We start from the raw sequence: 21,846 nt of genomic DNA on the forward strand, positions 1-21,846 counted from the left end.
CTTGAAGAGAGCTTTGGCAAATTCTCTGTCTACGTGGACTACCAAGACCTGCGTGCACTCAACGAGGCATTTGGAAGTGTAAGGGGCCCACCGTGCCACTTGGTTGTTCTGGTGACTGCTTTGAGCATGCACGTTGTTTCTACAGACGTTGTTGTTGTTTTCCCTTCTGCAGTTCCAGGCACTGGACCTTCTGAGTGCCTCTCAAGTTGCTCAGCTGACCCTAACATCTGGAGCGCTGAACAACGCAGATCTGATCACCATGGTCTTTGAGCGTCTTGACGGCAGCAATGCTTTCCAGGATGTGGACCAGTTCTTGACGGTTCTCACCCAGACCTCGCAGGTACGTTCCCATCCATGAGATGGCAAGCGCGCAGCTGTTCCGCTTTGTTTAGGAAATTGTTAAAACAAGATAGCCCGGGACATTTTGTGTTGTACTCTGAAATGGGAATGTTGCCTTTCCTTTTGTTTGACCATGATTTTAGTACCCGACCCTGACCGTAGCCCAACATAGCCCAAGAGTTTCTGTTGCGTACTCGGTGATGGAAACATTTGCTTTTCTCTTTGCTTTTCATCACCTCTAGGTTTTGAACATCAGCCCTGTGGTGAGAGACATCATGATGAATGGAACCTTCCAAATCATCCGCCTTTATTTCGCCGAGTTCACGAGCTACGACTGGATTTCCTGGTTCACGCTGAAACTGAGTCCAGTCCTTTCCAGCTTGACTGCAGAGATGCTCCAGACAGTAACATCATATACCGACTGCAACACATACCACATCATGTACGTAACGCTTTCCATATGCTAGCCAGCTCTGCAATGTTTTCAGTTAACTGCGTCATGCTTAGATTTCTTCTGCCGTGTTTTGATCCAATCTAGCGTCGGGGCTCTGAGCAGCCACTTTGAGCAGATGACATCGCTGAGACAGCAGGAGCTCACCGCAGTCCTGTTGGGCTACCTAAAGCAGAGTCAGGCATCAGGTAGGTCCAGCATAGGCAGAGCTTGTTTGTCTTGTGGGCTAAATAAAATATCAATTCTTGGTGTCTTTGCATCTTCGTCCGTCCTAACGAGTCTCTTTTGCACGTCCCTGTCGCAGGCTCAACCTGTGGGTCCGACACCAGCAGCCTCAGTGTTTGGCTTGAAGAGAGCTTTGGCAAATTCTCTGTCTACGTGGACTACCAAGACCTGCGTGCACTCAACGAGGCATTTGGAAGTGTAAGGGGCCCACCGTGCCACTTGGTTGTTCTGGTGACTGCTTTGAGCATGCACATTGTTTCTACAGACGTTGTTGTTGTTTTCTCTTCTGCAGTTCCAGGCACTGGACCTTCTGAGTGCCTCTCAAGTTGCTCAGCTGACCCTAACATCTGGAGCGCTGAACAACGCAGATCTGATCACCATGGTCTTTGAGCGTCTTGACGGCAGCAATGCTTTCCAGGATTTGGACCAGTTCTTGACGGTTCTCACCCAGACCTCGCAGGTACGTTCCCATCCATGAGATGGCAAGCGCGCAGCTGTTCCGCTTTGTTTAGAAAATTGTTAAAACAAGATAGCCCGGGACATTTTGTGTTGTACTCTGAAATGGGAATGTTGCCTTTCCTTTTGTTTGACCATGATTTTAGTACCCGACCCTGACCGTAGCCCAACATAGCCCAAGAGTTTCTGTTGCGTACTCGGTGATGGAAACATTTGCTTTTCTCTTTGCTTTTCATCACCTCTAGGTTTTGAACATCAGCCCTGTGGTGAGAGACATCATGATGAATGGAACCTTCCAAATCATCCGCCTTTATTTCGCCGAGTTCACGAGCTACGACTGGATTTCCTGGTTCACGCTGAAACTGAGTCCAGTCCTTTCCAGCTTGACTGCAGAGATGCTCCAGACAGTAACATCATATACCGACTGCAACGCATACCACATCATGTACGTAACGCTTTCCATATGCTAGCCAGCTCTGCAATGTTTTCAGTTAACTGCGTCATGCTTAGATTTCTTCTGCTGTGTTTTGATCCAATCTAGCGTCGGGGCTCTGAGCAGCCACTTTGAGCAGATGACATCGCTAAGACAGCAGGAGCTCACCGCAGTCCTGTTGGGCTACCTAAAGCAGAGTCAGGCATCAGGTAGGTCCAGCATATTCAGCGCTTGTTTGTCTTGTGGGCTAAATAAAATATCAATACTTGGTGTCTGTGCATCTTCGTCCGTCCTAACGAGTCTCTTTTGCACGTCCCTGTCGAAGGCTCAACCTGTGGGTCCGTCACCAGCAGCCTCAGTGTTTGGCTTGAAGAGAGCTTTGGCAAATTCTCTGTCTACGTGGACTACCAAGACCTGCGTGCACTCAACGAGGCATTTGGAAGTGTAAGGGGCCCACCGTGCCACTTGGTTGTTCTGGTGACTGCTTTGAGCATGCACGTTGTTTCTACAGACGTTGTTGTTGTTGTTTTCCCTTCTGCAGTTCCAGGCACTGGACCTTCTGAGTGCCTCTCAAGTTGCTCAGCTGACCCTAACATCTGGAGCGCTGAACAACGCAGATCTGATCACCATGGTCTTTGAGCGTCTTGACGGCAGCAATGCTTTCCAGGATGTGGACCAGTTCTTGACGGTTCTCACCCAGACCTCGCAGGTACGTTCCCATCCATGAGATGGCAAGCGCGCAGCTGTTCCGCTTTGTTTAGGAAATTGTTAAAACAAGATAGCCCGGGACATTTTGTGTTGTACTCTGAAATGGGAATGTTGCCTTTCCTTTTGTTTGACCATGATTTTAGTACCCGACCCTGACCGTAGCCCAACATAGCCCAAGAGTTTCTGTTGCGTACTCGGTGATGGAAACATTTGCTTTTCTCTTTGCTTTTCATCACCTCTAGGTTTTGAACATCAGCCCTGTGGTGAGAGACATCATGATGAATGGAACCTTCCAAATCATCCGCCTTTATTTCGCCGAGTTCACGAGCTACGACTGGATTTCCTGGTTCACGCTGAAACTGAGTCCAGTCCTTTCCAGCTTGACTGCAGAGATGCTCCAGACAGTAACATCATATACCGACTGCAACGCATACCACATCATGTACGTAACGCTTTCCATATGCTAGCCAGCTCTGCAATGTTTTCAGTTAACTGCGTCATGCTTAGATTTCTTCTGCCGTGTTTTGATCCAATCTAGCGTCGGGGCTCTGAGCAGCCACTTTGAGCAGATGACATCGCTAAGACAGCAGGAGCTCACCGCAGTCCTGTTGGGCTACCTAAAGCAGAGTCAGGCATCAGGTAGGTCCAGCATATTCAGCGCTTGTTTGTCTTGTGGGCTAAATAAAATATCAATACTTGGTGTCTGTGCATCTTCGTCCGTCCTAACGAGTCTCTTTTGCACGTCCCTGTCGAAGGCTCAACCTGTGGGTCCGTCACCAGCAGCCTCAGTGTTTGGCTTGAAGAGAGCTTTGGCAAATTCTCTGTCTACGTGGACTACCAAGACCTGCGTGCACTCAACGAGGCATTTGGAAGTGTAAGGGGCCCACCGTGCCACTTGGTTGTTCTGGTGACTGCTTTGAGCATGCACGTTGTTTCTACAGACGTTGTTGTTGTTGTTTTCCCTTCTGCAGTTCCAGGCACTGGACCTTCTGAGTGCCTCTCAAGTTGCTCAGCTGACCCTAACATCTGGAGCGCTGAACAACGCAGATCTGATCACCATGGTCTTTGAGCGTCTTGACGGCAGCAATGCTTTCCAGGATGTGGACCAGTTCTTGACGGTTCTCACCCAGACCTCGCAGGTACGTTCCCATCCATGAGATGGCAAGCGCGCAGCTGTTCCGCTTTGTTTAGAAAATTGTTAAAACAAGATAGCCCGGGACATTTTGTGTTGTACTCTGAAATGGGAATGTTGCCTTTCCTTTTGTTTGACCATGATTTTAGTACCCGACCCTGACCGTAGCCCAACATAGCCCAAGAGTTTCTGTTGCGTACTCGGTGATAAAAACATTTGCTTTTCTCTTTGCTTTTCATCACCTCTAGGTTTTGAACATCAGCCCTGTGGTGAGAGACATCATGATGAATGGAACCTTCCAAATCATCCGCCTTTATTTCGCCGAGTTCACGAGCTACGACTGGATTTCCTGGTTCACGCTGAAACTGAGTCCAGTCCTTCCCAGCTTGACTGCAGAGATGCTCCAGACAGTAACATCATATACCGACTGCAACGCATACCACATCATGTACGTAACGCTTTCCATATGCTAGCCAGCTCTGCAATGTTTTTAGTTAACTGCGTCATGCTTAGATTTCTTCTGCCGTGTTTTGATCCAATCTAGCGTCGGGGCTCTGAGCAGCCACTTTGAGCAGATGACATCGCTGAGACAGCAGGAGCTCACCGCAGTCCTGTTGGGCTACCTAAAGCAGAGTCAGGCATCAGGTAGGTCCAGCATAGGCAGCGCTTGTTTGTCTTGTGGGCTAAATAAAATAGCAATTCTTGGTGTCTGTGCATCTTCGTCCGTCCTAACGAGTCTCTTTTGCACGTCCTTGTCGCAGGCTCAACCTGTGGGTCCGTCACCAGCAGCCTCAGTGTTTGGCTTGAAGAGAGCTTTGGCAAATTCTCTGTCTACGTGGACTACCAAGACCTGCGTGCACTCAACGAGGCATTTGGGAGTGTAAGGGGCCCACCGTGCCACTTGGTTGTTCTGGTGACTGCTTTGAGCATGCACTTTGTTTCTACAGATGTTGTTGTTGTTGTTTTCCCTTCTGCAGTTCCAGGCACTGAACCTTCTGAGTGCCTCTCAAGTTGCTCAGCTGACCCTAACATCTGGAGCGCTGAACAATGCAGATTTAATCACCATGGTCTTTGAGCGTCTTGACGGCAGCAATGCTTTCCAGGATGTGGACCAGTTCTTGACGGTTCTAACCCAGACCTCGCAGGTACGTTCCCATCCATGAGATGGCAAGCGCGCAGCTGTTCCGCTTTGTTTAGGAAATTGTTAAAACAAGATAGCCCGGGACATTTTGTGTTGTACTCTGAAATGGGAATGTTGCCTTTCCTTTTGTTTGACCATGATTTTAGTACCCGACCCTGACCGTAGCCTAACATAGCCCAAAAGTTTCTGTTGCATACTTGGTGATGGAAACATTTGCTTTTCTCTTTGCTTTTCATCACCTCTAGGTTTTGAACATCAGCCCTGTGGTGAGAGACATCATGATGAATGGAACCTTCCAAATCATCCGCCTTTATTTCGCCAAGTTCCCGAGCTACGACTGGATTTCCTGGTTCACGCTGAAACTGAGTCCAGTCCTTCCCAGCTTGACTGCAGAGATGCTCCAGACAGTAACATCATATACCGACTGCAACGCATACCACATCATGTACGTAACGCTTTCCATATGCTAGCCAGCTCTGCAATGTTTTCAGTTATCTGCGTCATGCTTAGATTTCTTCTGCCGTGTTTTGATCCAATCTAGCGTCGGGGCTCTGAGCAGCCACTTTGAGCAGATGACATCGCTGAGACAGCAGGAGCTCACCGCAGTCCTGTTGGGCTACCTAAAGCAGAGTCAGGCATCAGGTAGGTCAAGCATAGGCAGCGCTTGTTTGTCTTGTGGGCTAAATTAAATATCAATTCTTGGTGTCTGTGCATCTTCGTCCGTCCTAACGAGTCTCTTTTGCACGTCCTTGTCGCAGGCTCAACCTGTGGGTCCGTCACCAGCAGCCTCAGTGTTTGGCTTGAAGAGAGCTTTGGCAAATTCTCTGTCTACGTGGACTACCAAGACCTGCGTGCACTCAACGAGGCATTTGGGAGTGTAAGGGGCCCACCGTGCCACTTGGTTGTTCTGGTGACTGCTTTGAGCATGCACATTGTTTCTACAAACGTTGTTGTTGTTTTCTTTTCTGCAGTTCCAGGCACTGGACCTTCTGAGTGCCTCTCAAGTTGCTCAGCTGACCCTAACATCTGGAGCGCTGAACAACGCAGATCTGATCACCATGGTCTTTGAGCGTCTTGACGGCAGCAATGCTTTCCAGGATGTGGACCAGTTCTTGACGGTTCTCACCCAGACCTCGCAGGTACATTCCCATCCATGAGATGGCAAGCGCGCAGCTGTTCCGCTTTGTTTAGGAAATTGTTAAAACAAGATAGCCCGGGACATTTTGTGTTGTACTCTGAAATGGGAATGTTGCCTTTCCTTTTGTTTGACCATGATTTTAGTACCCGACCCTGACCGTAGCCCAACATAGCCCAAGAGTTTCTGTTGCATACTTGGTGATGGAAACATTTGCTTTTCTCTTTGCTTTTCATCACCTCTAGGTTTTGAACATCAGCCCTGTGGTGAGAGACATCATGATGAATGGAACCTTCCAAATCATCCGCCTTTATTTCGCCGAGTTCACGAGCTACGACTGGATTTCCTGGTTCACGCTGAAACTGAGTCCAGTCCTTTCCAGCTTGACTGCAGAGATGCTCCAGACAGTAACATCATATACCGACTGCAACGCATACCACATCATGTACGTAACGCTTTCCATATGCTAGCCAGCTCTGCGATGTTTTCAGTTATCTGCGTCATGCTTAGATTTCTTCTGCCGTGTTTTGATCCAATTTAGCGTCGGGGCTCTGAGCAGCCACTTTGAGCAGATGACATCGCTGAGACAGCAGGAGCTCACCGCAGTCCTGTTGGGCTACCTAAAGCAGAGTCAGGCATCAGGTAGGTCCAGCATAGGCAGCGCTTGTTTGTCTTGTGGGCTAAATAAAATAGCAATTCTTGGTGTCTGTGCATCTTCGTCCGTCCTAACGAGTCTCTTTTGCACGTCCTTGTCGCAGGCTCAACCTGTGGGTCCGACACCAGCAGCCTCAGTGTTTGGCTTGAAGAGAGCTTTGGCAAATTCTCTGTCTACGTGGACTACCAAGACCTGCGTGCACTCAACGAGGCATTTGGGAGTGTAAGGGGCCCACCGTGCCACTTGGTTGTTCTGGTGACTGCTTTGAGCATGCACGTTGTTTCTACAGACGTTGTTGTTGTTGTTTTCCCTTCTGCAGTTCCAGGCACTGGACCTTCTGAGTGCCTCTCAAGTTGCTCAGCTGACCCTAACATCTGGAGCGCTGAACAACGCAGATCTGATCACCATGGTCTTTGAGCGTCTTGACGGCAGCAATGCTTTCCAGGATGTGGACCAGTTCTTGACGGTTCTCACCCAGACCCCGCAGGTACGTTCCCATCCATGAGATGGCAAGCGCGCAGCTGTTCCGCTTTGTTTAGAAAATTGTTGAAACAAGATAGCCCGGGACATTTTGTGTTGTACTCTGCAATGGGAATGTTGCCTTTCTTTTTGTTTGACCATGCTTCTAGTACCCGACCCTGACTGTAGCCCAACATAGCCCAAGAGTTTCTGTTGCGTACTTGGTGATGGAAACATTTGCTTTTCTCTTTGCTTTTCATCACCTCTAGGTTTTGAACATCAGCCCTGTGGTGAGAGACATCATGATGAATGGAACCTTCCAAATCATCCGCCTTTATTTCGCCGAGTTCACGAGCTACGACTGGATTTCCTGGTTCACGCTGAAACTGAGTCCAGTCCTTCCCAGCTTGACTGCAGAGATGCTCCAGACAGTAACATCATATACCGACTGCAACGCATACCACATCATGTATGTAACACTTTCCATATGCTAGCCAGCTCTGCAATGTTTTTAGTTAACTGCGTCATGCTTAGATTTCTTCTGCCGTGTTTTGATCCAATCTAGCGTCGGGGCTCTGAGCAGCCACTTTGAGCAGATGACATCGCTGAGACAGCAGGAGCTCACCGCAGTCCTGTTGGGCTACCTAAAGCAGAGTCAGGCATCAGGTAGGTCCAGCATAGGCAGCGCTTGTTTGTCTTGTGGGCTAAATAAAATAGCAATTCTTGGTGTCTGTGCATCTTCGTCCGTCCTAACGAGTCTCTTTCGCACGTCCCTGTCGCAGGCTCAACCTGTGGGTCCGTCACCAGCAGCCTCAGTGTTTGGCTTGAAGAGAGCTTTGGCAAATTCTCTGTCTACGTGGACTACCAAGACCTGCGTGCACTCAACGAGGCATTTGGAAGTGTAAGGGGCCCACCGTGCCACTTGGTTGTTCTGGTGACTGCTTTGAGCATGCACGTTGTTTCTACAGACGTTGTTGTTGTTGTTTTCCCTTCTGCAGTTCCAGGCACTGGACCTTCTGAGTGCCTCTCAAGTTGCTCAGCTGACCCTAACATCTGGAGCGCTGAACAACGCAGATCTGATCACCATGGTCTTTGAGCGTCTTGACGGCAGCAATGCTTTCCAGGATGTGGACCAGTTCTTGACGGTTCTCACCCAGACCTCGCAGGTACGTTCCCATCCATGAGATGGCAAGCGCGCAGCTGTTCCGCTTTGTTTAGGAAATTGTTAAAACAAGATAGCCCGGGACATTTTGTGTTGTACTCTGAAATGGGAATGTTGCCTTTCCTTTTGTTTGACCATGATTCTATTACCCGACCCTGACCGTAGCCCAACATAGCCCAAGAGTTTCTGTTGCGTACTTGGTGATGGAAAAATTTGCTTTTCTCTTTGCTTTTCATCACCTCTAGGTTTTGAACATCAGCCCTGTGGTGAGAGACATCATGATGAATGGAACCTTCCAAATCATCCGCCTTTATTTCGCCGAGTTCACGAGCTACGACTGGATTTCCTGGTTCACGCTGAAACTGAGTCCAGTCCTTCCCAGCTTGACTGCAGAGATGCTCCAGACAGTAACATCATATACCGACTGCAACGCATACCACATCATGTACGTAACGCTTTCCATATGCTAGCCAGCTCTGCCATGTTTTCAGTTAACTGCGTCATGCTTAGATTTCTTCTGCCGTGTTTTGATCCAATCTAGCGTCGGGGCTCTGAGCAGCCACTTTGAGCAGATGACATCGCTGAGACAGCAGGAGCTCACCGCAGTCCTGTTGGGCTACCTAAAGCAGAGTCAGGCATCAGGTAGGTCCAGTATAGGCAGAGCTTGTTTGTCTTGTGTTGAAGTTATTGCTGTCCTGTACCCGTAAGCATTAATTGTCCTCATGAGCTGTTTGTTCCATGTTTGTTACTGTTGCAGGCTTAGCTTGTGGGTCTGTCATCAACAGCCTCAGTGTTTGGCTTGAGGAAAACTTTGGCAAATTCTCTTTTTTTGTGAATTACGAAGACCTTATTAATGAAGGATTTGTAAGTTTAATCTACCTGTTGTGCCAACCAGTACTTTCTGTGTTTGTTATTTGGAAGCACGTTGTTTCTATAGCCATTGTCATTTTCTCTTTTACAGGTACAGAAATTGGACCCTGTGAGCACCTCTCAATCTGCTCCACTAACATCTGGAGTGCTTAACAACTCAGGTCTGTTCATTTTAAGTTTTCATAATGTTTCTCCTACAATGTTATTTGGTTGCTTATTTCTGCTTGCTTTTACTGTCTATCAGAGAACCAAGAACAATCAACTTTGACCACCAAACAAACACAGTCTTCACAAAATATTATACTCAAGCAAACATCATCAGCAACTGTTTCTACGGATCCTTTGAGTTCTGTTGCATCCCCTGACAGGTCTCCTCATCAACTAAGCACAACAATTGCATCTGGAAATGTTTTGACTTCACATTTAACACAGAATGCTCCCATAACCACTTTCAATATTTTGGGTTCATCAAAACCATCTGTTCCAGTTGACTTCACAACTGCTGCAGTTCCTGAAGATCAGTCAAGCACAACTGTTCCTTTTGACCAATCAAGCAATATAGGTCCTAGTCTATTATCCACAGCGGTTCCTAATCAATCAAGTACAACTGCACATAATGGTCCCTTGACCGATAAAGGTTATTTGTATTCATCAAATACATATGTTCCTGATGATTCCACAGCCGCTGCAGTTCCTAATGGTTTGTCAAGCACAACTGCTGATAATGGACCTGTCACCACTAAAGAACCTTTGGATTCAAAGACCTATGTTCCAGTTGATTTCACAACCGCTGCAGTTTCTGCAGGTCAGTCAAGCACATCTGTTTCTCTAGACGAATCAAGCAACGTCGTTTTTCCTAGTCTATTAACCACAACAGCTGCTTCTGATCAGTCAAGCACAAATGCACCTAATTACCCTGTCACCACTACAGGTCTTTTGAGTTCATCAACGGTTACTGTTTCAAATGATTACACCACTGCTGCAGTTCCTATTGATCTGTCAAGCACAACTCTTTCTTCAGGCCATTTAAGCAATGTCTTTCCTAATGATATGTCAGATACAACTGCTTATAATGTTCCAATCACCACTAAAGAACCTTTGGACTCATCAAGGACATATATTCATGTTGATTCCACAACTGCTACAGCTCCTGTAGGTCAATCAGGCACAACTGTTCCTCTGGACCAATCAAGCAACATAGTTCCTCCTAGTCTATTAACCACAACAGCTGCTTCTGGTCAATCCAGCACAAATGCACCTAATGGTTCCATCACCACAAAAGACCCTTTGAGGTCCAAGACGTCTGTTCCTGATGATTCTACAACTGCTCCAGTTCCTACTGATCTGTCAAATACAACTGCTGATAACGATCCAGTCACCACGGAAGAACCTTTGGACTCAAAAACATATGTTTCTGTTGATTCCACAACTGCTGCAGTTCCTGTAGGTCAGTCAAGCACAGCTGTTCCTCTAGACCAATCAAGCAACATAGTTCATCCTAGTCTATTAACCACAACAACTGCTTCTGATCAATTAAGCACAAATGCTACGAATGGTCCCGTCACCACTAAAGACCCTTTGAGTTCCAAGACAACTGCTCTTGATGATTCTACAACTGCTCCAGTTCCTGCAGGTCAGTCAACCACAACTCTTTCTCTAGGCCATTCAACTAGTGGAGTTCCTAATGATCTGTTTAGTACAACTGCTGATAATGGACCAGTCACCACTAAAGAACCTTTGGATTCAAAGACATATGTTTCTGTTGATTCAACAACTGCTGCAGTTCCGACAGTTCAGTCAAGCACCACTGTTTCTCCTGACCAATCAAGCAACATAGTTCTTCCTAGTATATTAACCACAACAACTGCTTCTGATCAATCAAGCACAAATGCACCTAATGGTCACATTACAACTATGGGCCCTTTGAGTTCCAAGACATCTGTTTCTGATGATTCTACAACTGCTTCAGTTCCTGCAGGTCACTCTAGCACAACTCTTTCACCAGGCCAACCAATCAGTGGAGTTCCTAATGATCTGTCAAGCACAACTACTAATAATAGACCAATCACCACTAAAGAACCTTTGGAATCAAAGACATATGTTTCTGTTGATTCCACAACTGCTGCAGTTCTGACAGGTCAGTCAAGCACATCTGTTCCTCTTGACCAATCAAGCAACACAGTCCTTCCTAGTATATTAATCACAATTGCTGCTTCTGATCAATCAAGCACAATTGCACCGAATGGTGGCATCACCACTAAGGACCCTTTGAGTTCCAAGACATCTGTTCCTAATGATTCTACAACTGCTCAAGTTCTTGCAAGTCAGTCAAGCACAACTCTTTCTCCAGGCCAATCAATCAGTGGAATTCCTAATGATCTGTCAAACACAACTGCTGATGACAGTTCAGTCACCACTAAAGAACCTTTGGACTCCAAGACATATGTTTCTGTTGATTCCACAACTGCTGCAGTTCCTGTAGGTCAGTCAAGCACCACTGTTTCTCCTGACCAATCAAGCAACATAGTTCTTCCTAGTTTATTAACCACAACAACTGCTTCTGATCAATCAAGCACAAATGCACCGAATGGTCCCGTCACCACTAAGGACCCTTTGAGTTCCAAGACGTCTGTTCCTGATGATTCCATAGCCACTGTAGTTCCTACTGAGCTGTCAAGCACACCCCTTTCTCCGGGTCATCCAAGCAATGCAGTTCCAAATGATCTGTTAAGCACAACTACTAATAATGGACCAATCACCACTAAAGAACCTTTGGAACCAAAGACATATGTTTCTGTTGATTCCACAACTGCTGCAGTTCCTGTAGGTCAGTCAAGCACAACTGTTCCTCTAGAAAAATCAAGCAACATAGTTCCTCCTAGTCTATTAACCACAACGGCTGCTTCCGGTCAGTCAAGCACAAAGGCACCTAACGGTTCCATCACCACTAAAGACCCTTTGAGTTCCAAGACATCTGTTCCTAATGATTCTACAAATGCTACAGGTCCTGCAGGTCAGTCAATTACAACTCTTTCTCCAGGCCAATCAATCAGTGGAGTTCCTAATGATCTGTCAAGCACAACTGCTGATGACAGTTCAGTCACCACTAAAGAACCTTTGGACTCTAAGACATATGTTTCTGTTGATTCCACAACTGCTGCAGTTCCTGTAGGTCAGTCAAGCACAACTGTTCCTCTAGACCAATCAAGCAATGTAGTTCTTCCTAGTCTATTAATCACAACAGCTGCTTCTGATCAATCAAGCACAAATGCACCGAATGGTGGCATCACCACTAAGGACCCTTTGAGTTCCAAGACATCATCTCTTAATGATTCTACAACTGCTCCAGTTCCTGCAGGTCAGTCAAGCACAACTCTTTCTCCAGGCCAATCAATCAGTGGAGTTCCTGATGATCTGTCAAGCACAACTGCTAATAACAATTCAGTCACCACTAAAGAACCTTTGGATTTAAATACATATGTTTCTGTTGAATCCACAACTGCTGCAGTTCCTGAAGGTCAGTCAAGCACCACTGTTTCTCCTGACCAATCAAGCAACATAGTTCTTCCTAGTTTATTAACCACAACAACTGCTTCTGATCAATCAAGCACAAATGCACCGAATGGTCCCGTCACCACTAAGGACCCTTTGAGTTCCAAGACGTCTGTTCCTGATGATTCCATAGCCACTGTAGTTCCTACTGAACTGTCAAGCACACCCCTTTCTCCAGGCCAATCAATCAGTGGAGTTCCTAATGATCTGTCAAGCACAACTACTAATAATGGACCAATCACCACTAAAGAACCTTTGGAACCAAAGACATATGTTTCTGATGATTCCTCAACTGCTGCAGTTCCTGTAGGTCAGTCAAGCACAACTGTTCCTCTAGACCAATCAAGCAACATAGTTCATCCAAGTCTATTAACCACAACGGCTGCTTCCGGTCAGTCAAGCACAAAGGCACCCAATGGTTCCATCAGCACTAAAGACCCTTTGAGTTCCAAGACATCTGTTCCTAATGATTCTACAAATGCTACAGGTCCTGCAGGTCAGTCAACTACAACTCTTTCTCCAGGCCAATCAATCAGTGGAGTTCCTAATGATCTGTCAAACACAACTGCTGATGACAGTTCAGTCACCACTAAAGAACCTTTGGACTCCAAGACATATGTTTCTGTTGATTCCACAACTGCTGCAGTTCCTGTAGGTCAGTCAAGCACAACTGTTTCTCTAGACCAATCAAGCAATGTAGTTCTTCCTAGTCTATTAACCACAACAGCTGCTTCTGATCAGTCAAGCACAAATGCAACTAATGGTCCCATCACCACTAAAGACCCTTTGAGGTCCAAGACGTCTGTTCCTGATGATTCCATAGCCACTGTAGTTTCTACTGAACTGTCAAGCACACCCCTTTCTCCGGGTCGTCCAAGCAATGCAGTTCCAACTGATCTGTTAAGTACAACTGCTGATAATGGACCAGTCAACACTAAAGAACCGTTGGACTCTAAGACATATGTTTCTGTTGATTCCACAACTGCTGCAGTTCCTGAAGGTCAGACAAGCATAACTGTTCCTCTAGACCAATCAAGCAACTTAGTTCTTTCTAGTCTATTAACCACATCAGCTGCTTCTGATCAATCAAGCACAAATACATCTAATAGTCCCATCACCCCAAAAGACCCTTTGAGTTCCAAGACATCTGTTCCTGATGATTCTACAACTGCTCCAGTTCCTGCAGGGCACTCAAGCACAACTCTTTCTCCAAACCATTCAATCAGTGGAATTCCTAATGATCTGTCAAGCACAACTACTGATAATGGACCAGTCACCGCTAAAGAACCTTTGGATTCAAAGACATCTGTTCCTGTTAATTTCACAACTGCTCCAGTTCCTACTGATCTGTCAATTACAACTCTTTCTTCAGGTCATTTAAACAGTGGGGTTCCTAATGATCTGTCAAGCACAACTACTAATAATAGACCAATCACCACTAAAGAAACTTTGGAACCAAAGACATATGTTTCTGTTGATTCCACAACTGCTGCAGTTCCTGTAGGTCAGTCAAGCATAACTGTTCCTCTAGACCAATCAAGCAACATAGTTCCTCCTAGTCTATTAACCACAACGGCTGCTTCCGGTCAGTCAAGCACAAAGGCACCTAATGGTTCCATCACCACTAAAGACCCTTTGAGTTCCAAGACATCTGTTCCTAATGATTCTACAAATGCTACAGGTCCTGCAGGTCAGTCAACTACAACTCTTTCCTCAGGACAACCAATCAGTGGAGTTCCTGATGATCTGTCAAGCACAACTGCTGATGACAATTCAGTCACCACTAAAGAACCTTTGGACTCAAAGACAACTGTTTCTGTTGATTCTACAACTGCTGCAGTTCCTGTAGGTCAGTCAAGCACAACTGTTCCTCTAGACCAATCAAGCAATGTAGTTCTTCCTAGTCTATTAACCACAACACCTGCTTCTGACCAGTCAAGCACAAATGCAACTAATGGTTCCATCACCACTAAAGACCCTTTGAGTTCCAAGACAACTGTTCCTAATGATTCCGCAACTGCTTCAGTTCTTGCAGGTCAGTCAACCACAACTCTTTCTTCAGGCCATTCAATGAGTGGAGTTCCTAATGATCTGTCAAGCACAACTGATAAAAACGGACCAGTCACCACTAAAGAAACTTTGGATTCATCATATACATATGTTCCTATTGATTCCACAACTGAAACAGTTCATAAATATGAGTCAAGCACAACTGTTCCTCTAGACCATTCAAGCAATTTAGTTTTTCCTAGTCTGTTAACCACAAAAGCTGCTTTTGATCAGTCAAGAACAACTGCACCTAATGGCCCTTTCACCATCATAGATCTTTTGGGTTCAAAGACATCTGTTCCTGTTGATTCTACAACTGCTGCAATTCCTGCATATCAGTCAAGCACAACTGTTCCTCTAGACCAATCAAGCAATGTAGTTCTTCCTAGTCTATTAACCACAACAGCTGCTTCTGATCAGTTGAGCATAACTGCACCTAACAGTCCAATCACCACTAAACCCCTATTGAGTTCAAAGACATCTGTTCCTGATGATTCCACAATTGCTCCATTTCCTACTGATCTGTCCAGCACAACTCTTTCACCAGGGCATTCAATCAGTGGAGTTCCTAATTATCTATCAAGCACAACTGCTAGTAATGGACCAGTCACTACTAAAGATTCTTTGGATTCATCATATACAACTTTTCCTACTGAGTTCAAAACTACTGCAGTTCCTGATTATGGGTCAAGCACAAAAGATCCTCTAGACCAATCAAGCAATGTTCTGTCAATAACAACTGCTAATAATGGACCACTCCCCACCAAAGACCAATCAAGCAATGTAGTTCTTAATCCATTAACCGCAACAGTTCCTAATGTTCAGTCAAGCACAACTGGACCTAATGGTCCCATCATCACTAAGGATATTTTGGGTTCATCAAAGTCATCTGTTCCTGATAAATTTACAACTGCTGCAGGTCCTACTGATCTATCAAGCACAGCTCCTTCTCCAGGCCATTCAAACAATGCAGTTCCTAATGATTGGTCCATCGCAACTGCTGATAATGGACCAGTTATGACCAAAGAACCTTTGTATTCAAAGACATCTGTTCTTATTGATTCCACACCTGTCTCAGTTCCTGCAGATCAGTCAAGCACAATTGTTCTTCTAGACCAATCAAGCAATGTAGTTCATTCAAGTTTATTAACTGCAGTTGCTTCTGCTCAGACTGACACAACATCACCCAATAGTCCCATGACCTCTTCAAAGACACTTGTTCCTGATAATTCCATAACCACTGCAGATCCTACTAATCTATCAATCACAATTGTTTCTTTGGGTCATTCAAGCAATGCAGTTCCTAATGATCTGTCAAACACAACTGCTAATCATGGACAAGTAACCACTAAAGAAACTGTAGATTATTCAAAGACATCACTTCCTGTTGATTCCACAACTGCAGCTCCTCCAGCAGATAAGTCAAGCACAACAGTTTTTCTAGACCAATCAAGAAATGTAGTTGTATCCAGTCTATCAACCACAACAGTTTCTAAGGATCAACCAAACACATCTGCATCTAATGGTTCCCAGACCACTAAAGATCTTTTGGGTTCCTCAAAGGCATCTGTTCCTGATGATTCCACAACCACTGTTTCTACTGATCTGTCAAGCACAACACTTTCTCCAGGCTATCCAAGCATTGCAGTTCCAAATGATCTGTTAAGTACAACTGCTGATAATAGACCAGTCACCACTAAAGAACCTTTGGATTCAAAAACATCGGTTCTTGCTGATTCCACAACTGTTGTGGTTCTTGCAGATCAGCCAAGCCCAACTCTTTTACTAGACCGATCAAACAATGTAGTTATTCATAGTCTAATAACCACAACAGTTGCCTCTGATCAATCAACTACATCTGCTCTTAATAATCCTGTATCCAGTACAGCTGCTAATCGGTTTACCACAACTATAATATTTGCAACCTCAGCACATTCTAATATTGTCACAACCTCAACCACATCTTCATCACCACCAACCACTTATTCATCAACTAAAGCATCTACTGGTTCAGCAATGCCAGGGGAGGTATTTGTTGTTCTGCAGATTCGTTTACAAACACAATATATTGATGCTTACAATAACCCTGCTTCCGTGGAGTACCAGAGTCTGTCCAGAAACATCACTATTGAGGTAATCCAACCAACAATTATTTTCTTACTTATGAAGACTAGACTATCTTTAAAATAAGCTAATTCTTATCTTAAGTTTGAGTTTTTTTTTTTTTTTTGTGTTTCTGTAGCTGAATCGACTCTACCAGAGCATTTATGGAACCCGCTTCCTCAGATGTTATGTGATAAGATTTTGGTATGCTACATGGTTCCTTTATTTCTTTTTGTAATAATTGTTTGGAAAACTGTATTAACATTAATATTGATATTTTAATAATGGAGGTTAGAGTGCTAGGAAACCCACACTTTTTTTTCAATTATTATAAGGACTGCTACTCTCATCCCTTCTGACATGAGAATTTTGTATTAAGGTTGCTTAGGTGCATTTATGAGTACATTCTCTGACAACTTCCTGTCTCCTAAGCTTAAGCATCAGTCAGGAATTTAGCAGTAGTATTCAACAGCACTCCCAACAGGATGTTATTTCATAATCTGAGATACATTTTATTAAAATTTTTAATGATACATTTTTATCTAATGAAAAGATAGAAAAGGCCTAAAACACAATCAAAAGGGCTGTTAATGCTCTTTACATCAATCAGAAGAATTGTGTATGCTGTGACACAAGAGAAATAGTGTGAGAAGATCTAAGAATGCAGAATGGAGGATAGATGTGGAGAAGGTCAGTAAGATATGGTGGAGCAAGGTTAGGAAGTGACCTAAATGTGAGAAGCAGACCAAGCCCTAACCCTAACCTAAATGCTGATATTTTCTTACAAAAAATAGTAATAGTAATAATAGTAGATATATATATTATTAACTAAATATATAAAGTTTTAAAAATTATATTAATAAAACGTATACAATATGCACTCCGAAATAAAAATAAAAGACTGACACCTGCTGGATCAAAGAGAATATTTATTGATATGAACTTTTTAGATACAAACGCGTACATGCACAATATTGGACTTTTTTTTTTTAAAAGGATAATAATTCATACAGTCATGCAAGTGTTTTGATCACTAATACGCCAGTGATTGACAACTTTACTAATATCAAAATGCTTTTTTGATGCAAAATTAATTTATACAGTTTTTCCTAACGCCGATTAAAAAACTTAAGTAGGCCTAGGATACTATAGTAAAGAAAAAAATTTCTAAATGTAGAACTAAATACACTGATATGCATTAAAATACATGATGAATACTCTTGACACATGAAAGTAAAGTCTGCAGCCCACATCAAATGTGGAAAGTTATTGCGTTTCATATTTAACGTTTTACTACAAATTATGTAATTTTGCTCACATGGATAATTGAATATTAATCAGATGATGTCATTACGCTGCTGTGCCATCAGCCAATCATTGCATTGCTGATCATGATTTTGAGAATGGATAGATCTGTCCTTTAAAACACATGCAGCGATCTTATATCAGCTCATCCAGACATTCTAATCTGATTCACGAACTTGTTTGAAGAACCAAATTAGCGAGAGATCAGTTATCAAGATGAACAGATCCAGGATCTGCCAAATCATCTTAGATCAATTAAGCGAGGTACAAAGAACGGACGCCAGGAATAATGTTTTTATAAAGTTTGATGGTAAGCAGTTAATGAAATGGGATCATTTAGACCGGAGGTGCCCAACCATATTCCAGGAGATCTACATTCCTGCAGGCTTCAGCTGCAACCTTGATCAAACACACTTGTCTTTAATTACCAAGTGCTCCTTCAGATCAGTTGGTTATGTTGTGTTTGATCAGGGTTGGAGCTAAACTCTGCAGAAAGGTAGATCTCCAGGAACAGGGTTGAGCATCCCTGATTTAGACAGAGCAGTCATCATCATTTGTAAGTCACCTGAATCATCATTTGTAAGTCACCTGGTCACTCCACCACTAACAGCTCTTGAATTAAAAATGTGAAATAAGACATGGTGGAAAACCTGATCTATTATTAAAAAAGGAAATCTACTCAGTGATTGCTCCCTGTCATCATCCAAATACCCAATTGTGTCCCAAACTGGTATTTAAGAGGTCATGACAGCCCAAACCACATTTCTGAGTGGTGAATGGTCAAAAAGGGAAGGCAAACTTAAAATATATAATCGTTTAGATGAAATATTGTAGTTTGCAATTATTTTTTGCAATTACTGGTTTGAATTTAAATGTAGGATCTTTCCATTTCTAAAGATGTTCGGTGACCAGACTGTTATTTTGAGAGATAAAACTGTTTAATAAATTTAAATGCAGCAAATAATATTGCCTATATTTGCTGAGACATGGGTAAAATATTCATATTCAGAAGTGGGTGTGCTCATTTATCCCGAGCACTGTAAATATATAACTGCGTCGCTTTTTTTTTACCTTTTTCTTCCACTGCAGGCCTGGGTCAGTAGGCGTGGACACACAAATCATTTTTCAAAACCAGAATGTGCTGCCAAACGCAACAAGCATTGAAGAAACTCTGAGTACAGCCATCACCGACTCAAACGTCTTCCTCCCAGTGATTCCTTCCAGTATCACAGTCGGTGAGGGTCTTCTAACGCTGCTTTTGAAAGTGATTTGATTTGCTGTTATTGATGTCAGTGACTGATTTAATCTTATTTTTCTCTCATTCCAGTGGAATCTCTAGGCTCCATTAACACCACCAGCCAAACGCAGACATTGCAAAGTGTTTCTACAAATCAAACGTCTTCTGCTGTCGCACCAGTTCTGTCCAGCGTCCTGTTCACACTATGGCTTTTTCTAAGGAATGAAATACTGTAATTCTGCAATGTTTTTGGCCATGTGCCACATTTAAACCTTTAATTTATTTTGGGAAATGATCTGCTATTGTGATGCATTCACATCAATCTCGGTTTTATGCTTTTGGTTAAAAATTCTTTCATTCTGCTTCCTTTGATAAAACAATGATCATAATATTCACATTGATTGAGTTGATTGTTGCTTTTAATTGTCTTCTGTTACAATGAATTATAAATAAATATAATATAAATACAGTGCAAGTCAATGGTGTTTTTACACATTTAAACATGTAAACGTTTTATGAGTCCAGCGTGAGATATTATTATAATATTGGACATATATTTATAACGTATTGAGTATGAAAACATAAGTGAGAATACGAAGAGTTTATTAATACAAAGGACTGTCATAACAGGCAGGGTAGAAAAACAAGCAAACAACAATGTCCAGGGATAATCCTCAAGACTCTGACAAGGGTTGGGGCAGGCAGAAAACAATCATACTTCTATAAAAAGTCAGAGACAACATCCCATTTGACAGAAACCAAAGACACTGTGTACCCAAAATCACCATATATCCCCATGAATAGGTCAATATTGAGGGAGCAGCTATTTCCAGTGGTGTCTGAAACCATAGCGGACTCTCTGAAGTGTATGTAAAGGAATAGTTTACTCAAAAAAACAAAACAAAAACATTTCTCTGTGCATGTGCAACTGTAGTTAGTTGTAGTTCCTCCCTTCCAAGTGCTCTACCTTGAGCATTTTGTCATCAAACACTACCATCAGACTGCATTCACATCTGTTTGACCAGGCCGTGGATTAAAGCTTACAATAGTACTGTAAATAAGGTTCAGGTTTTTTTTTTTTTTTTACACAGAATGATCGTTTCACTTCACAAGACCTCAGTGTGCCATCAGGGGCCACGGCTGTTGAATTGGACTCAATTGTGTTTATTTTTCATCTAAAAAAAAACTTAGCATCCACTGCCCTTATAAGAATCACCAAGATCCACAGATTCAGCTCAGAATCTTCATTAATGTTAAACTGAAGGAAAAAAGCATGAGAGGGTTAGTAAATTACCAGGAAATCAAATCTTTTGTGTGAACTATCCCTTTAGTCAATTTATCAATGCACAACAGTAGCAATTGTTCACCTGTGTAAGCATGCGCCGGCCACAAACACGTCTCATGTTATCACCATACAAACACACTGTTGCTTATTTAAGGCTTATTCGAGGTTGTGTTTTACTGATCTTCTTCTAAAGTCACAAATATGAATCCCTTGAAGGGTTGGTGGGTGTGTTTTTTTTTTATTTGTTAAAACAAAACCTCCACGCACATCTGATTGCCTGAACCTACGCACTATTTCATTCAGTGTTGCAATGCTATGGTTAATGTACACAGGGGCGGAAAGGGATGGGGCCCTAGCATTAACTCAAAACATTCTCTTTCTCTATAGATATATATTTTTTTCTTTTACATTTTTGTAACTAAATTGCATGTAAAAATAAATAAATAAATATATATATATATATATATATATATATATATATATATATATATATATATATATATATATATATATATATATATATATATATATATATATATATATAGTTTATATAATCGTATATAAAAATATTGAAAATATATTTTAACATTTAAAGGAACCTTTTTCTTCTAAATGTAAAAAAACAAGGCCACAAACTATGTACAGTTAAGATTTTAATATAAATAAAAAACAAATTTAATTCCCAATCAATCACACTAATAACCCCCAGTTTTAAAAAGAAATGATAACGTTACAATCCTAATGGTTAGACAGATTTTAAGACATGACAGAACATTTATAAAAGAGCCATATGGTTAAAATATGAGCTTCTTGCCATTGACTGGTGGCCCTAATTCCTCGGGGCCCTAAGCGGCTGCTTACCTTGCTTATTGGTTAAGTCCGCCCCTGAATGTACAGTTTGACGTGTCTATGACAGTTGTGCAAATATACTTATTGCAGCATGCATGCAATTAAATATGTGCTTTATTCACCTTCCATTTATCTAACTGCTGTCGGGGTTTGAATATAAATAAATAAACACATAAATACTCATCAATTAACATACTCATATGTTATGGATTTCAAATTTTTCTGTTAAATTTCTGTAAAAATAAAATGCACTTTTAACACAGAAAATATACATTTATTTGAATAAACATTTTATGTAAA

The 21,846-nt window shown here is 42.9% G+C and overlaps 4 protein-coding genes across 4 annotated transcripts in view; all 4 read left to right on the forward strand.

Moving 5' to 3' along the window:
• ddx46 (DEAD (Asp-Glu-Ala-Asp) box polypeptide 46) overlaps nt 1-21,846 on the forward strand; it is an 800,847-nt gene that overhangs the window by 488,270 nt on the left and 290,731 nt on the right. The gene's annotated exons all lie outside the window — the stretch shown is intronic.
• LOC147832056 (uncharacterized) lies at nt 1,977-3,103 on the forward strand. Its single transcript, XM_087302006.1, has 4 exons — nt 1,977-2,113; nt 2,230-2,348; nt 2,446-2,613; nt 2,855-3,103. The coding sequence occupies exons 1-4, from the start codon at nt 2,044-2,046 to the stop codon at nt 3,077-3,079; spliced, it is 582 nt and encodes a 193-aa protein (XP_087158132.1). The 5' UTR covers nt 1,977-2,043; the 3' UTR covers nt 3,080-3,103.
• LOC141380041 (uncharacterized) lies at nt 3,127-8,766 on the forward strand. Its single transcript, XM_087300414.1, has 20 exons — nt 3,127-3,251; nt 3,368-3,486; nt 3,584-3,751; nt 3,993-4,192; nt 4,289-4,389; nt 4,506-4,624; nt 4,722-4,889; nt 5,131-5,330; nt 5,427-5,527; nt 5,644-5,762; nt 5,857-6,024; nt 6,266-6,474; nt 6,562-6,662; nt 6,779-6,897; nt 6,995-7,162; nt 7,404-7,603; nt 7,700-7,800; nt 7,917-8,035; nt 8,133-8,300; nt 8,542-8,766. The coding sequence occupies exons 1-20, from the start codon at nt 3,182-3,184 to the stop codon at nt 8,764-8,766; spliced, it is 2,943 nt and encodes a 980-aa protein (XP_087156540.1). The 5' UTR covers nt 3,127-3,181.
• LOC101886224 (uncharacterized) lies at nt 8,810-19,881 on the forward strand. Its single transcript, XM_087301979.1, has 7 exons — nt 8,810-8,938; nt 9,054-9,160; nt 9,258-9,327; nt 9,411-16,900; nt 17,010-17,074; nt 19,265-19,410; nt 19,503-19,881. Exons 1-7 carry the CDS (start codon nt 8,869-8,871, stop codon nt 19,646-19,648), a joined length of 8,094 nt encoding a protein of 2,697 aa, XP_087158105.1. The 5' UTR covers nt 8,810-8,868; the 3' UTR covers nt 19,649-19,881.

This window comes from Danio rerio, chromosome 21 (assembly GCF_052040795.2).
Source record: "Danio rerio strain M-AB ecotype USA chromosome 21, GRCz13ab, whole genome shotgun sequence".
NCBI classification, from domain to species: Eukaryota; Metazoa; Chordata; class Actinopteri; order Cypriniformes; family Danionidae; genus Danio; species Danio rerio.